We start from the raw sequence: 18,108 nt of genomic DNA, 5'->3' as shown, positions 1-18,108 counted from the left end.
AGGGTCACTGACCTGAAATGTAACTCTGCTTCTCTGTCTACAGATGCTGCCAGACCTGCTGAGTATTTCCAGCATTTCTTGTTTTTATCTCGGATAGGTTAGTTGGTTTTCCATAACTAGGAAACAACAATTACCCTGGTTGTTTTGCAGAATCTGTATTTTTGTTTCTAAATGAGTAGTTCTGGCTTGTCAGGTGAAACCTGTTCTGTTTAATCTGTTTTATATCACACTATGCCCGGTCAACATGTGGCATGTAGGATTCCCTTTTTACCTAGTGTGGTTCTTTGAGGAGCACACTCCAGATAGCTGCAACATGCTGTACCAGGATGTGATGAGACATGGATCTGCACATACAGATCCTCACACCATAAGCCCTGATTACAAACGGGCCACTATGTCAGTTGTCAAGTCGAAGCCAGGCACTCTTTAAAGGTAACGAGGTTAAAAAAAGTAGATAGTTGTACAATCAGTCCCAAAGTTTTAGTAGCCCCCTTTCACAGCATCCAATTACTTTTACCCTTTTTCCGTTGCTGGGAGAGCAAGAAAAAGGTGGGTGGGGGAGCTGGTCAGAATGTTGAACCTCACTAATATCCCATCACTGAGCAGGCTGTGAGCTCATAAGCACATGAAGTATGAGTCTGTTGAAGGAATAGATGACAGGAAGGAAATATGCAATGGCGTTTGGGCTGCAATGCAAGTACCACCTTGCTAAAAACAATTTCTTCAGCATCCATAAAGAGAATAATGAATACATCTGTTGACTGGCATTAACGGATACCACCTACCTTTTCTTCCTCACTTGTGTCAGGACCTAGGTTGTTTAAGGCATTCTCTACTCTAGCAAGTCGGCCTGAAAGAGACAGCAACAGATTCACGACTTTATCCAGATCCCCGATGAACATTCGGTACTTATCAAACTCATTTGGTTTGCAGACATTTTTCACCATTCTTTCAGCCTCTTCCCCAAGGGCACAGTTTGCACTGATGTCTTCCAAGAGGCTCTTCTGGGCTTCATGCAGCACAGAGAGTTTTCGGCTAAGACTGCTGATCAATTGTTGCTGTGGAAATTTATAAGGAAAAAAAATGGTTAGAAAAAAGGTTGCTTACCCCAAAATGATTTGAAAATGTATCTTTTCCACATGGCATATGATATCCTTTGGCAGAAGTTGCCTGCGCACAGGGCTGAATCAAAATAATGACTGCTGGACATCTAAGTGTCCCAGGCGGGTTTGCTTTGGGATTTTTTTCTATCCTTCTTCCTGCTAACCTTCTTTGGCATCTGTTTCTTCTCATCACATGGACTAGTTTGCATCTAGGAAAAATGTATTACCTTCTTTTCTATCAACTCATTGTCCTCTTCCTCCTCCTCCTCCGAATCCTCTTCAGCCATCTTTGGGAGGTCCTTCATCTTGTTCAACAGTTCGGCCTTGGCAGCGGATGTGCTATAGTAGGTGGAGCAAGTTGAGCTAACCATTGCTGTTGGGGAGGAGGCCTGTACAGTACACCTACAAAGAATACAGAGCCAGTTATCACATTCTTCCATACAACAAACTTAGATAAATTCTAAAAACATACTGAAAAAATACATATCAAATACCCTTCCCTTGTGAATTCATTAATACATTGATTACATTGAATATACAGCACAGAAACAAGCCATTTGCTGGTGTTTATAGTCCACATGAGTTTTCTCCCATTCTATCCATCTTATCTCAGCCTTTCAGCATATCTTTCTATTCATCTTTCTCTCGGTTTCAAAAGAAAACTAGATAAATACACATCTAAGCTATTTGGCTTAACTACTTCCATGGTAGTGGGTTCCACATTCCAACCACTCTCTGAGTATAGAAATTTCTCGTTTCCCTATTGGATTTATAAGCAACTACCTTGTATTTATGGACCCTAATTTTGGATCCTCTCACAAGCAAACATTCTTTCCACATCTACTTGCCCAACCCATTAATAATTTTAAAGGCCTCTTTTCAGGTCAACTGTAAATTCTCTGGCTGGAATTTTATGCCCACCCGCCCCACCACCACAGGAGCGTGCTGCAAGCCGGGGGTGGGGGGGGGGGGGTTGTAAAATTGAGTGGGGGGGCGGGGGGATGCTGTTCCCGATGCCTTCCTGCCCCTGCTGCAAATTTACGAGGGGCAGCGGTGGCGGCGGGAAATGGCCTGCCCGCCCCAAGCCAATCAAGGCCCTAAAGTGGCCAATTAACTGCCGCTTAAGGGCCTCCTCCCGCCACCACTGTTATTTTACCAGCAGCTGGCAGGCAGCTGTGGTCCCCCAAGAGGCCACCAAGTAAAACCTGGAGGCCTCCTTGCAGGCTGGGGTGGGGGAGGTGGGGGGGGCTCCTGATCAGGCATCCTGTGCCCCACGGAGGGTACAACCCCACCCTCCAAACAGCCCAATCTCCCGCACTACACACCATTCATGCCCCCCTCCCAGCTGACACCCCTTGCCTCGCCAGGGCCTGACCAGCTGTCCCCGGCGAGGCCCCACAAACTTACCCTCATCCCGGGGCCGGTGCCCCTCTTGTTGCTGTGGCTGGGTGCAGTCCCAGCAGTGGCCACCACTCCCGGTGGCTAGGCCTCCTGCCTCAGAGGGATGGAAGTCCACCCGAGGCCAATTAAGGGCCTGAGTGGCGTAGAATCCTGGCGTGGCTCCCAGACCTGGCAGCGGTCAGCTCACGCCCGACTTTTTGATCGGTGGGTGGGACCCAACCCACTTTTTGATCGGTGGGTGGGACCCCACCCACTTTTTGATCGGTGGGTGGGACCCCACCCAGGACCCCACCCACCCCACATCAAATTCCAGCCTCTGTTTCCAAAGGGGAAAAAACCTCAACTTGTTCAATCCTTCCCATTGGTTGTATTCTTTCAGTTCTGGTATCATCCTTTCCCAGTGCTTCTATGTGCTTTTTTGGTATGGAGACCAGAACTGTGCATAGGTCGGCCTGACCATAGTCCGATACATGTTTAACATACCTTCACTACTTTTGAATTCTATACCCCTTGAAACAAATCCTAGTGATTTGTTATTATTAATTGCTTTGCTGATCTGCAATGCTACTTTTAATGATTTATCCAACTATATCTATCCCTTTGCTCTTCTAACTTTAAGGTGTAAGTGATGTTTCAGTTTTTCCTACTAAAGTGTCTCATCTCACATTTATCTACGTTAAAGTTAATTTGCCACTTAACTGTTCGGTCTTCAGGTTTTCTAATGTCTTCTTGTATTAAACTATATTCCCCCAGTTGCTATCATCTGTAAATTTTGATCGTGTTTCCAAGTCAAAATCTTTAATTTAAATTATGAATAATTGTGGTCCCAACACTGATATTATGGAATGCCACTTTCTACCTAATCTAATCGAAATTACTACACTTTAACCCTCATTTTGCTTTTTTTTTGGCAATTCACTGTGCATTCAGCTATTTGTCCTGACTCCACATGCCCTGACCTTTGTCATGAACCTGCTCTGTGGTACCTCGTCAAAGGCCTTTTGAAAATCTGAGTGTATGAGATCTACAAAAGCAAAGTACTGCGTATACTGGAAATCTGAAACAAAAACACAAAATGCTGGAAATACTCAGCAAGGCAGGCAGCATTTGTTGTAAAGGAGATCTCCCTTTCCATTACCTCATCAAAGAATCCTACTAGACGAGTCCAGCATGACTTAACCTTTTGGAATCTATGCTGACTTTTAAAAATATATATTTTTGGTTTCTATAGGCTCTTCTATCACTTCTTTTCATATAAATTCTAGTATCTTTTCTATCACTGACATTAGGCTGACTGTACATGGATGTACAAACACGCTTCTGCCATCTCCTCCCTAGTTTCCTTCAGTACACGTGGGTGCATACCATCTGGTCCTGGCAAAGAGTCATAGAGTCGTACAGCATAGAAACAGGCCCTTGGGCCCACCGCGTCCATGCTGACCATAATGCCTATCTATACTAATCCCACCTGCCTGCATTAATTCCATATCCCTCTATGCCTTGCTCATTCAAGTACCTGTCCAGATGCCTCTTAAATGTCGCTACTGTTCCTGCCTCCACCACCTCCTCAGGCAGCTCATTCCAGATACCCACTATTCTTTGTGTGAAATATTTACCCCTTTGATCCCCTTTAAACCTCCTCCCTCTCACCTTAAATATATGCCCTCTAGTTTTAGTCACCCCTATCATGGGAAACAGACTCTGGCTATCTACCCTAACTATGCCTCTCATAATTTTATATACCTCGATCATGTCCCCTCTCGGCCTCCTTCGCTCCAGGGAAATCAGACCCAGCCTATCCAATCTCTCTTTATAACTCAAGCCCTCCAAACCAGGCAACATCCTTGTGAATCTTTTCTGCACCCTCTCTAGCTTAGTCATATCTTTCCTGTAGTGCGGCGACCAGAACTGCACACAGCACTCCAAATGTAGTGTAACCAACGTTATGTACAACTGTAACATGACGTCCCAACACTTGTACTCAATGCCTTGGCTGATGAAGGCAAGAATGCCACACCTTCTTTACCACCCTGTCTACCTGTGTTGCCACTTTCAGGGAACTATGTACTTGCACCCCAAGGTCTCTCTGCTCAACAACACTCCCCAGGGCCCTGCCATTCACTGTATATGTCCTGCCCTGGTTTAACTTCCCAAAATGCATCACTTCACACTTGTCTGCGTTAAATTCCATTTGCCACTCCCTTGCCCACTTTCCCAGTTGATCTATATCCTGTTGTAACCTTAGACAACCTTCCTCACTGTCCACTATACCACCAATTTTGGTGTCATCTGCAAACTTACTAATCATGCCCCTTACATTCACATCCAAGTCATTAATATATATGATAAACAACAGAGGGCCCAGCCCCGATCCCTGCGGCACACCACTGGTCACCGGCCTCCAATCTGAAAAACAACCCTCACTACCACCCTCTCCCTCCTATCACCAAGCCAATTTTGTATCCAATTTGCTAGTTCACCCTCAATCCCATGTGTTTGAACCTTCTGGACCAGCCTACCATGCGGGACCTTGTCAAAGGCCTTGCTAAAGTCCATGTAGACAACGTCCATCGCCCTGCCCTCGTCAATCCTCTTGGTCACCTCCTCAAAAAACTTAAAATCAAATTCGTGAGACATGATTTCCCACGCACAAAGCCATGCTGACTATCCCTAATCAGACCATGCCTTTCCAGATGCATACAAATCCTGTCTCTCAGAATCCCTTCCAATAACATTCCCATCACTGATGTAAGGCTCACCGGCCTATAGTTCCCTGGCTTAGCCCTGCTGCCCTTCTTAAATAAAGGCACAACATTAGCTGTCCTCCAGTCTTCCGGTACCTCACCGGTGGCCAACGATGATACAAAATTCTCTGCCAGGACCTCAGCAATCTCCTCCTTTGCTTCCCAGAGCATCCTAGGATACACCTGGTGAGGCCGTGGGGATTTATTCACCTTAATGCGCTTCGAGACCTCCCACACCTCCTTTTTAATGTTAAAAAGCTCCAGGATATCGGTGTTCCCTCCCTTGAACTCATTAGCTTCAATGACCTTCTCCACGGTAAATACAGACGAGAAATATTAATTTAAGACCTCACCCATTTCCCGTGGCTCCACACATAGATTGCCACACTGATCCTTAAGGGGACCTACTCTCTCCCTAGCTACCCTTTTACTCTTAATATACTTATAGAATCTTTTAGGATTCTCCTTTATCTTATCTGCCAGGGAAATCTCATGGCCCCTTTTCGCCCTCCTAATTTCCTTCTTAAGTGTAGTCCTACATCCCCTATACTCCTTGAGGGACTCGCTCGATCCCAGCTGCCTATACCTGACATATGCCTCCTTCTTTATCCCTGACCAGACCCTCAATATCCCTCGTCAACCAAGGTTCCCTAAACTTGCCAGCCATGCCTTTCCATCTAACAGGAACATGCTGGCCCTGAACTCTTCCTATCTCACTTTTAAAAGCCTCCCACTTGCCAGACGTCCCTTTACCTGTAAACAGCCTCTCCCATTCAACTTTTGAGAGTTCCTGTTTGATGCCATCAAAATTAGCCTTCCCCCAATTTAGGACTTCAACCTGAGGACCAGTCCTATCCTTTTCCATAACTATCTTGAAGCTAATAGAGATATGGTCAATGGTCCCAAAGTGGTCCCCCACTGACACATCAACCACCTGCCCATCCTCATTTCCTAAAAGGAGGTCAAGTGTAGCTCCTTCTCTAGTCGGGCCATCCACATCCTGCTTCAGAAAACTATCCTGGACACACTTAACAAATTCTTCCCCATCTGATCCCTTAGCACTAAGGCAGTCCCAGTCAATATTAGGGAAGTTAAAATCACCTACTATTACAACCCTATAATTCCTACACCTATCTGTGATTTCCCGAAATATATGCTCCTCCACTTCCCTCTGACTATTGGGAGGCCTATAGTATAATCCCATCAAAGCGATCACCCCTTTCTTATTTCTAGGTTCTACCCACATGGCCTCGCTGGACATTTCCCCCCCGGATATCCTCTCTAAGTAGTGCCATGATGTCCTCCTTAATCAATAGTGCAACTCCCCCTCCTCTCTTACCTCCACCTCTGTCACGCCAGAAGGATCGGTACCCCAGAACATTGAGCTGCCAGTCCTGCCCATCCCTCAACCACGTTTCCGTAATAGCTATAATATCACAATCCCATGTACTGATCCATGCTCTGAGTTCATCTGCCTTACCTGTGAGGCTTCTTGCATTAAAGTAAATGCAGTTTAGCCTACCAGACCTTCCACGCTCCCTGTCCTGCCTACCGGACTTGCTTGCTTAAACCTCTACATTTGCCTCAGTTATCTCATCGGAGAGACTACTACTTTGGGTCCCACCCCCCTGCAAGACTAGTTTAAAACCTCCCGAGTAGTACTAGCAAACCTCCCCCGCAAGGATATTGATCCCCCTCCAGTTTAGATGCAACCTGTCCTTCTTGTATAGGTCACTTCTGCACCAGAAGAGATCCCAATGATCCAAGTAGCTGAAGCCCTCCCGCCTACACCAGCTCTTCAGCCACGCATTCATTTGCCTAATCCTCCTATTCCTACCCTCACTAGCACGTGGCACAGGAAGTAATCCTGAGATTACAACCCTAGAGGTCCTGCTTTTTAACCTTCTGCCTAATTCCCTATATTCACTTTGCAGGAACTCATCTCTCTTCCTGCCTATGTCGTTAGTACCAATATGGACCACGACCTCTGGCTGCTCACCCTCCCCTTTCAGAATGTCCTGCAGCTGCTCCGAGATATCCTTGACCCCAGCACCAGGGAGGCAACATACCATCCTGGAGTCTCGTTTGTGGCCACAGAAACACCTATCTGCACCCCTTATGATAGAATCCCCTGTCACTATAGCTCTTCCAACCCTTTTCCTCCCCCGCTGTGCAGCAGAGCTCTCCGTGGTGCCACGAACTTGGCTGTTGCTTCTTTCCCCTGGGAGGTCATGCCCCCCAACAGTATCCAAAGCGGTATATCTGTTTGAGAGGGGGATGGCCACAGGGGACTCCTGCACTACCTGCCTGCGCCTACTACTCCGTCTGGTGGTCACCCATCTCTTTTCTGCCTGTGCAGCCATTACCTGCGGTGTGACCACCTCACTAAACGTGCTATCCACGACTTATCCTCTTTTAGTTTTGCTAGTTTGTCAATTATTTTCACCCTTTCTATCCCAACTTTATTAATACTTTTTTAAGCTCATCCTTTTGTGGTGTCTATCTCGTTATCTTCTTTAGTAAAAACTGAGGCAAAGTAGTTATTCAATACTTCTGTCATTTCTCTGTCATTACCCGTGAGTTTACCTTGCTCATCCTTTAGTAGCTCGATCACTACTTGTATTTTTCTGTTACTTATAGATCGACAGAACACATTACTTTTTATATTCCCTAATAATTTGATTCTGTAATTCTTTGTTTGACGGAGGTTTTTAAACTTTTCTCGCAAGTCCGCATATTCCCTTTTATCCTCTCCTTTCGTATCTAAGTCCTTCTCATATTATGTCTTTTTCTTTACATTGTTTTCCCTTTTGTTCTTCATTCACCCATGGTGCCCCATAATGGAGCTTGCTTGCATTTTCTTTTAGTTGAATACATTTCTCTTGGACTCTATTGGGTTATACCTTTGCTGCTAAAAATTGGTTTGCACCCATTTTCAGGTGCGAGGTCGTGATTCGTGATCCGCCTGTGCCTATTTCTATTCCTGCTTTGGCAGGTAGCACGCAAACTTCACGCTGCCGCATTTCCATAATTTTGTGTGCAGCTCATGCTACAGGCTCACTGCAAACAGAAAAGGGGACCTAACAATGTGCGAGGCTAGCATGTGTTACAGCTAGCCTCCAGCTCTTAAAGGCAGTCTGTCCCCCTTAAAGGGAAGTTCCACTGAATCAAAGGATGCTGCTGATGACTGCTGGTGCTGTAATTGCAGACTAGTTAAATGGAGACCAACTGGTTGTCTCAATCATGGAGGTTGACAGGAGAGATGCCATGTTTCCACAGGAGGGCCAAAAGGAATGCCCTCTGGCGAGCCGCATAACTAGGGAAGTAGAGAGGTTTTTAAACTGTATAGTGGGGGTAAGGGATCAAATTTGGGAAGATATGGTAAATCAAGGAGTAGAGACAAGGCAAGAAAGAAAGGTATTAACATGGGAAATGATAACCAGACTGTGACAGGAAGGGACGGAGCGTACAAATCTAAGAGTAAATCAACAGATAAGGCTAGAGGTTACAAAACTAACAAAAGGACAAAACTAAAGGCTCTGTTTCTGAATGCACATAGCATTCAAAACAAAACAGATGAACTGAGAGCACAAATGGAAATAAGTAAGTACGATCTGATCGTCATTACAGAGACATGGCTGCAAGACGACATAGATTAGGACTTGAATATTGATGGGAAGATGGCATTTAGGAAGGACAGGAAGCAGGAAAAGGTGGAGGGGTAGCTCTGTTAATTAATGATGGTATTAGTGTAATAGAGAGGGATGACTTAAGTTCAGAAGACCAGGATGCAGAAGCAGTTTGGGTAGAGATCAGAAATCATAAAGGCAAGAAGTCACTTGTGGGAGTGGTGTGCATGCCACCTAACAATAATCACACTGTAGGACGGGGTTTAAAGGAAGAAATAGTGGCAGCTTGTCAGAAAGGTACAGCGATAATTATGGGGGATTTTAACCTACATAAGGACTGGAAAAAAATCAGATGGGCATAGATAGCCTAGATGAGGTCTACATAGAATGTTTTCGGGATAATTTCTTGGAACAATACGTTCTGGAGCCAACCAGAGAGTAGGCTATACTGGATCTGGTATTGTGCAACGAGATAGGATTAATTAATGACCTCATAGTTAAGGCGCCCTTAGGTAGCTGCGATCATAATATGATTGAATTTTACATTCAGTTTGAGGGACAGAAGAGTGGGTCCAAGACCAGTATTTTAAACTTAAATAAGGGCAATTATGAGGGCATAAAAGCAGACCTAGCTAAAGTGAACTGGCAAATCAGGTTAAGGGATAAGTCAATAGAGATGCAGTGGCAGACATTTAAGGGGATATTTCAGAATACACTGAATAGATACATTTCAACTAGAAAGAAAAATTCCAAGGGTGGGACCTGCCATCCGTGGTTAACTAAAACAGTTAAAGATAGTATCAAACTTAAAGAAAAAACCTATAATTGTGTAACGATGGGAGGCAGGTCAGAAGATTGGACAGAATATAAAAAACAGCAAAGAATGACTTCTTCTTTGGCCTCCTTGCCTCGAGAGACAATGGGTAAGCACCTGGAGGTGGTCAGTGGTTTGTGGATCAGCGCCTGGAGTGCCTATAAAGGCCAATATTAGAGTGACAGACTCTTCCACAGGTGCTGCAGAAGAAATTGTTTGTCGGGGCTGTTACACAGTTGGCTCTCCGCTTGCGCTTCTGTCTTTTTTCCTGCCAACTGCTAAGTCTCTTTGACTCGCCACACTTTAGCCCCGCCTTTATGGCTGCCCGCCAGCTCTGGCGATCACAGGCAACTGACTCCCACGACTTGTGATCAATGTCACAGGACTTCATGTCGCGTTTGCAGACGTCTTTAAAGCAGAGACATAGACGGCCGGTGGGTCTGATACCAGTGGCGAGCTCGCTGTACAATGTGTCTTTGGGGATCCTGCCAGCTTCCATGCGGCTCACATGGCCAAGCCATCTCAAGCGCCGCTGACTCAGTAGTGTGTATAAGCTGGGGATGTTGGCCGCCTCGAGGACTTCTGTGTTGGAGATACGGTCCTGCCACCTGATGCCAAGGATTCTCCGGAGGCAGCGAAGATGGAATGAATTGAGACATCGCTCTTGGCTGACATACGTTGTCTAGGCCTCGCTGGCATAGAGCAAGATACTGAGGACACAGCCTTGATACACTCGGACTTTTGTGTTCCGTGTCAGTGCGCCATTTTCCCACACTCTCTTGGCCAGTCTGGACATAGCAGTGGAAGCCTTTCCCATGCGCCTGTTGATTTCTGCATCGAGAGACCTGATTTGCCAGTTCACTTTAGCTAGGTCTGCTTTTATGCCCTCATAATTGCCCTTATTTAAGTTTAAAATACTGGTCTTGGACCCACTCTTCTGTCCCTCAAACTGAATGTAAAATTCAATCATATTATGATCGCAGCTACCTAAGGGCGCCTTAACTATGAGGTCATTAATTAATCCTATCTCGTTGCACAATACCAGATCCAGTATAGCCTACTCTCTGGTTGGCTCCAGAACGTATTGTTCCAAGAAATTATCCCGAAAACATTCTATGTAGACCTCATCTAGGCTATCTATGCCCATCTGATTTTTTTCCAGTCCTTATGTAGGTTAAAATCCCCCATAATTATCGCTGTACCTTTCTGACAAGCTGCCACTATTTCTTCCTTTAAACCCCGTCCTACAGTGTGATTATTGTTAGGTGGCATGCACACCACTCCCACAAGTGACTTCTTGCCTTTATGATTTCTGATCTCTACCCAAACTGCTTCTGCATCCTGGTCTTCTGAACTTAAGTCATCCCTCTCTATTACACTAATACCATCATTAATTAACAGAGCTACCCCTCCACCTTTTCCTGCTTCCTGTCCTTCCTAAATGCCATCTTCCCATCAATATTCAAGTCCTAATCTATGTCGTCTTGCAGCCATGTCTCTGTAATGACGATCAGATCGTACTTACTTATTTCCATTTGTGCTCTCAGTTCATCTGTTTTGTTTTGAATGCTATGTGCATTCAGAAACAGAGCCTTTAGTTTTGTCCTTTTGTTAGTTTTGTAACCTCTAGCCTTATCTGTTGATTTACTCTTAGATTTGTACGCTCCGTCCCTTCCTGTCACAGTCTGGTTATCATTTCCCATGTTAATACCTTTCTTTCTTGCCTTGTCTCTACTCCTTGATTTACCATATCTTCCCAAATTTGATCCCTTACCCCCACTATATAGTTGAGCCTAGATAGGTGGTGAACTCTTGAACCACTTCCAGAGCGTGGTCGCCGATATTGATGGATGGAGCATTTCTGACGTCCTGTCGCTCTTAGACGGGCAAGGTTGAACAACCTGCCCCCTGATCTTGTGTGGAGGAAAATTCCTTCTTCTGAAGACTTGAACGCATGTGAAAGCAGCAAGGAGAAGAAAATCCCAAACAGTGTGGGTGCGAGAACACAGCCCTGTTTCACGCCACTCAGGATAGGAAAGGGGTCTGATGAGGTGCCGCTATGCTGAATTGTGCCTTTCATATTGTCATGGAATGAGGTGATGAAACTTAGTAGCTTTGGTGGACATCCGATCTTTTCTAGTAGTCTGAAGAGACCACGTCTGCTGACGAGGTCAAAGGCTTTGGTGAGATCAATGAAAGCAACGTAGAGGGGCATCTGTTGTTCACGGCATTTCTCCTGTATCTGACGAAGGGAGAACAGCATGTCAATGGTCGATCTCTCTGCACGAAAGCCACACTGTGCCTCAGGGTATATGCACTCGGCCAGCTTCTGGAGCCTGTTTAAAGCGACTCGAGCAAAGACTTTCCCCACTATGCTGAGCAGGGAGATTCCACGGTAGTTGTTGCAGTCACCGCGGTCACCTTTGTTTTTATAGAGGGTGATGATATTGGCATCGCGCATGTCCTGAGGTACTGCTCCCTCGTCCCAGCACAGGCAAAGCAGTTCATGGAGCGCTGAGAGTATAGCAGGCTTGGCACTCTCGATTATTTCAGGGGTAATGCCGTCCTTCACAGGGGCTTTTCCGCTGGCTAGAGAATCAATGGCATCACTGAGTTCCGATTTTGTTGGCTGTACGTCCAGCTCATCCATGACTGGTAGAGGCTGGGCTGCATTGAGGGTGGTCTCAGTGACAACATTCTCCCTGGAGTACAGTTACAGGTAGTGCTCAACCCAGCGGTCCATTTGCTTGCGTTGGTCAGTGATTGTGTCCCCTGATTTAGATTTGAGGGGGCGAACCTCTTGATGGTTGGCCCAAAAGCTCTCTTAATGCCATCATACATTCCTCTGATGTTTCCAGTATCTGAGGCCAGCTGAATATGACTGCATAGGTGTTGCCAGTAGTCATTTGCGCAGCACCTGGCTGTTCTTCGTGCAGTGCTTCTGGCTGCTTTAAGTGCTACGGATGTTAACTCGCTGGGGGCTTTCTTGTAGTTCAACAGTGCAATGCGCTTAGCGGCTATGACAGGTTCCAGCTCTTCAAAATGAGATTGAAACCAGTCTGCATTTCTCTTCACACGTTTGCCATAGGTGGTCATTGCTGAGTCATAGATGGCGTCTCTGATGTGGGCCCACTTGGTCTCAGCATCCCCTGTGGGAGTGTTTTGAAGGGCTTTTACAAGTGAATTTAGAAATTTTTGTAACAGCTGTGAATAAGTAATTCTGCTCGTGTTGATGCGCGGGTGGCCCTTCTGCTTGGAATGATGCAGCTTCTTTGGTTTGAGTCTAATCTTGCTGCACATCAGGGAGTGGTCGGTGTCGCAGTCCGCACTGTGGAAGCTGCGTGTGACTTGAACACTGTTTAAAGAGGCTCGCCTTGTGACGATGAGGTCCAGCTGGTGCCAACGACGTGATCTTGGGTGCCTCCATGAAACCTGGTGACAGGGTTTAGTGTGAAAGAACGAGTTGGTGATGCAGAGGTTATGATAGGTACACAACTCAAGCAGTCTCTGTCCATTCTCATTCATCCTTCCAACACCATAGCGCCCAAGGCAGGAGGGCCATGAGTCGTGGTCGGCCCCAACCCTGGCATTGAAGTCCCCCAGCAGGAATAGATGTTCGGTGTTGGGGACGCTACTAATGATATTATGGAGTTCCTCGTAGAACTGGTCTTTAGCTTCATGAATGACTAAAAGATTGATAAGGAAGGTAAAATTAGAGAATGAGAGAAAGCTAATTAGAAATATAAAGACAGATTGTAAGAGTTTCTATAGATATTTCAAAAAACAAAAGAGTTAACAAAGTGAGCATTGATCCTATAAAAAGTGAGTCTGGGGAATTAATAATGGATAATAAGGAGATGGCAAATGAATTGAACAGATATTTTGCATCAGTCTTCACTATTGAAGATACAAGTAACATCCCAGTATTAGCTGTAAGTCAGGAAATGGAAGGGAGGGAGGAACTCAAGAAAATTACAATCCACCAGGGAAGTGGTACTGAACAAATTGTTGGAGCTGCAGGCTGACAAGTCTTGGACTTCTAGGTCTTCATCCTAGGGTGTTAAAAGAAGTGGCTAGTAAGATAGTTGATGTGTTAGTTATAATTTTCCAAAAATCCCTAGATTCGGGGAAGGTTCCGTTAGATTGGAAAATGGGGAATGTAACTCCTTTATTCTAAAAGGGAGGGAGACAGAAAGCAAGAAACTACAGGCCAGTTAGCTTAACATCGGTCTTAGGGAAAATGTTAGAAGCTATTATTAAAGACAGTATAGCAGGGCATTTAGAAAAATTGAAGGTAATCAGAGTCAACATGGTTTTGTGAAAGGGAAATCATGTTTAACCAATTTATAGGAGTTCTTTGATGGAGTTACATGTGCTGTGGATAAAGGGGAACTGGTGGATGTATTGTACTTATATGTCCAGAAGGCATTTGATAAGGTGCCACATTAAAGATTATTGCAGAAAATAAAAGCTCATGGTGTAGGGAAAAACATATTGGCATGGATCAAAGGCCAGCTCGGGCTGCAAATGAAACCCAACCCAAGACCGACCCGGCCCGAGTCCTTTCATTTTTTTCAGCGCTTGATCCAACCATCAGTTAAGCTAGCATCCGTTTTTCACTTTGTTGCTTATCTGCACAAGCTTAAAAACCTGTGACTAAACAACCTTGCAAGTTCAAAAAGTACATTAACATTGGAGCCACGTACCGGAGGTGGTGATAGAGTGTGTCCGACCCGAGCCCGAATGCTGGACCCGGAAGAGTGATCCGGCCCGACCCCGACACATGTCGTCGGGTCCCATTGGGTTCGGGTTGGGTAGCTATGCTCTAGCATAGATAGAAGATTGGCTAGCTAACAGGAAACAGAGAGTAGGCATAAATGGGTTATTTTCTGGTTGCAAAGATGTAATGAGTGGCATGCCACAGGGATCTGTGCTGGGCCTCAACTTTTTACAATTTATATAAATGACTTAGATGAAGGGACCAAAGGTATGGTTGCTAAATTTGCTGATGACACAAAGATAGGTAGGAAAGTAACTTGAGAAGAGGACATAAGGTGGCTACAAAGGGATATAGATAGGTTAAGCGAATGGGAAAAGGAGTATAATGTGGGAAAGTGTGAAATTGTCCACTTTGGCAGGAAGAATTTTTTAAAAAGCATATTATCTAAGTGGTGAGATTGCAGAGCTCGGAGATGCAGAGGGATCTGGGTGTCCTAGTCCATGAATCGCAAAAGGTTAGTATGCAGGTACAGCACGTAATTAGGAAAGCTAATAGAATGTTATCGTTTATCGCGAGGGGAATTGAATACAAAAGTAGGGAGGTTATGCTTCAGCTATACAGGGCATTGGTGAGACCACATTTGGAGTACTGTGTACAGTACTGGTCTCCTTATTTAAGGAAGGATGTGAATGCGTTGGAGACAGTGCAGAGAAGGTTTACTAGACTAATACATGGAATGGGCGAGCTGTCTTATGAGGAAAGATTGGACAGGCTAGGCTTGTATCTGCTGGAACATAGAAGAGTAAGAGGCGACTTGATTAAAACATACAAGATCCTGAAGGGTCTTGACAGGGTGGATGTGGAAAGGATGTTTCTCCTTGTGGGAGAATCTAGAACTAGAGGTCACTGTTTAAAAATAAGGGATCGCCCATTTAAGACAGATGAAGAGAAATTTTTTCTCTCAGAGGGTTTGAGAGTCTTTGGAATTCTCTTCCTCAAAAGGCAGTGGAAGCAGAGTCTTTGAATATTTTTAAGGCAGAGATAGATAGATTCTTGATAAGCAAGGGGATGGAAGGTTATCAGGGGTAGGTGGAAATGTGGAGTAATCAGTTCATCCGTGAACTTATTGAATGGCGAAGCAGGCTCGAAGGGCCAAGTGGCATACTCCTGCTCCTAATTCATATGTTCGTATGTAAAGAGTGAGGGAGCAGGTGGCCACAGGAGTTTGCAAGGAGTTTGACGCTGACAGTGTCAGAAGACGTTTAATGACCCCATGCGGGTGGTCAAGGTCAGTGAATGCATCTCCACATGACATCTCCTACCAACTACACGGTCAGTTTCTCATGCTGCTCAATGCATCACACCCCCCTCACTCACCTAGCAGCAGTTCCACGCACTCAGCATTCACATCTAACATCCAGGTACTCCACCTCACCCTCAAACACATTGCAATGATGCCAGACAGACACCCAATTCTCGCTGCCTCCACATATCTCCAGCTATTCAGCTGTGGCAGGCACATCGCCCAAACAATCAGCAACACAATCACTAACATTCGTTTCTCTCTCTTTGTAGGAGCAGGTGACATAAAATAGAAGGGAGCAATGGAGAACCAATGGGGGCCAGGCATGCCTTCATCAAGAGCTGGTAGCATCTGGCGTCATTGAGAACATTTAGAATGATGGTATGGTACTGCCTTTTGCCCTTTACGACCTCCCACCTCACTCTGCTATTTGGCATGATGTACAAGCTGCAGATGGTTTGACCATGGGCCTCTTGCTTTACACCCTGCCCCATCTCCCTCACCCCAAACCTTTCCTTCTGATTTTAGATATTCAAGAACTGCTGCTTAGCGAGCTGCCGCAGCTCCAGGAGGAAGAGAGAGAGCAACACCACATGCACCGATGACTTCATCTAACACTTGCAGCCACTAGCTCAGATACTGGCACACTGCATACCTTAGAGATGAGTATAGAGTCAGGATCTGCAAGTCGTGAGTCACCAGGCACAAGTGGGCTGCAGCCAGGCCAGGGGAAAAGGATAGCTCGTGTGCCAGTCACCAGAGGGCAGGTCACAGATGAGTCCCACTACAGGGGATTCAGATGAGGATGTTAATGGGGTGGCATACAGGAGAACGCTGATGAGGATGCACAGAGATGCGTGGTGCATTGGCAGGCCTAACCGATAGCTCCCTGTCTCTATCAAGGAGAATGGGGAAATCCAGTTGCAACATGCTAGAAGGCATCTCATAGAGCTTAAAGCACATCACAACCTTTTCTCCGTGAAAGTGGTGGCCAACTCTCTGACAGCATTCAGAACCCCAGCAGTGTTGCAGCGACTGGTTTCTAATGTCTCAGCTTTCACTGCAGCACACGCGGAAGCCACCAACATCTTCAGTTTTGGAATGGAAGCTGAGCCAGAAATCACAAGATCCATGCTTCCTGCCACGCAGGCTCAGACAAGTGCTCTCATGACTGCAGATCTCAGTGCTCAACAGGGCATGCAGGTCTCACATCAGTCCAGCAATGTGTGCTCAAGCAGATTACTAGGATTGCTAAAGTGCCACCCTGACGGAGTGGCAGTGGCACCGTGTAACACAATCCTGCAGACCTCTCTCAGGATGACTGCATTCGTGCTGCCACCACTGTCACTCCCCCAGTGCCCTTATTATTGGCTCTCAGCCAGCCAGTAAGCTGCCACCCACGCCAAGGTGATCTGCATTAGGACAGGCAAAGGCACCCTTGAATGCACCACAGTGCATTGTGTTGTTGGATAAAGATGTGAATGAAAAGTTTTTTTTTGGTGGCTTTTCTTGTAGGATTTTGCTGATGAAGAGTCTCTGATGACTTTAACAATGGGGAATGGTGGATCCAGGGTGGTAAAGGCAAGTTGTCCTTTGGGAACCAGAGTCTGAACAGAACTCTCGGATAGCCCATTCGGGAAGAAGGTGATCCAGTATGCCTCCTCCCTGCCTTTTCCTATTCCTCCTCTTGACATAGCCTCTGGATTCTTGGTGTTATGGAGGACACAGCAGATGGTCATGAACTGGGAAACTTCCTCCGGCGTGTACTGGAGGGCTCCCATCAAGCGGTCCAGGTATCGGAACAGTTGCTTCAGCATGCAGTGGTCTGCTCAATGAAGTTCCTGGTGGCTCAATATAAAGGCCTGCTTGGGTCTGCAAATGAGACCCGACCCAAGCCCGACAGAGTCCCATCCGACCTCGAGCCCTTCCATTTTTTCCTGCACCAGACCCGACCATCAGTTAACTTACCTTCCATTTTTCACTTTGTTCCTTACCTGCACGAGCTTAAAATAACTAACAAAACCACCTTTAAAGTCCAAAAAGTAAATTAACATTCAAGTCACTTACCTGAGGTGGTGATAGAGCGTGTCCAACCCGATCCAGCCCTGCCCGACCCCGAACGCTGGACCCACAAGTGCGACCCAACCCGAACCCGACACGTCGTCGGGTTTGGGTCGGGTAGCAGGCCTTTAGCTCAATAGCTCTCATCAAATGCGTATTGCTCTCGTGTGGTCAGGTGGGGGAGATGACTCATAAGCCTTACGTATGGAGATGGCCTTTGTCCCTATGCAGTTGCTCTCTGATTTTCCATGGAGGTGAGAAGATGGCGGGAACAGCACACTGTCACAGAATGAAGGAATCATGGATACTGCCAGGATAGCGAACATTCACCAA

At 45.9% G+C, this 18,108-nt stretch overlaps 1 protein-coding gene across 8 annotated transcripts in view; it reads right to left on the bottom strand.

Moving 5' to 3' along the window:
* LOC137377652 (protein Shroom4-like) overlaps window positions 1-18,108 on the bottom strand; it is a 214,923-nt gene that overhangs the window by 14,079 nt on the left and 182,736 nt on the right. For 7 of the 8 annotated variants that reach the window (XM_068047538.1, XM_068047539.1, XM_068047537.1 and 4 more), the window contains 2 exons: window positions 1,331-1,505; window positions 786-1,058 (listed from right to left, as the gene is read on the bottom strand). In XM_068047538.1, coding sequence (XP_067903639.1) covers window positions 786-1,058; window positions 1,331-1,505 — 448 coding nt within the window. Of the gene's footprint in view, window positions 1-785; window positions 1,059-1,330; window positions 1,506-13,291; window positions 13,378-18,108 lie in introns of those variants that run through there. The other variant, XM_068047542.1, reaches the window with a different exon arrangement.

Source organism: Heterodontus francisci, chromosome 15, assembly GCF_036365525.1.
Source record: "Heterodontus francisci isolate sHetFra1 chromosome 15, sHetFra1.hap1, whole genome shotgun sequence".
Taxonomy (NCBI): domain Eukaryota; kingdom Metazoa; phylum Chordata; class Chondrichthyes; order Heterodontiformes; family Heterodontidae; genus Heterodontus; species Heterodontus francisci.
The sequence above is the reverse complement of the archived record's forward strand: the minus strand, read 5'-3'. Positions and strand labels throughout refer to the sequence as shown.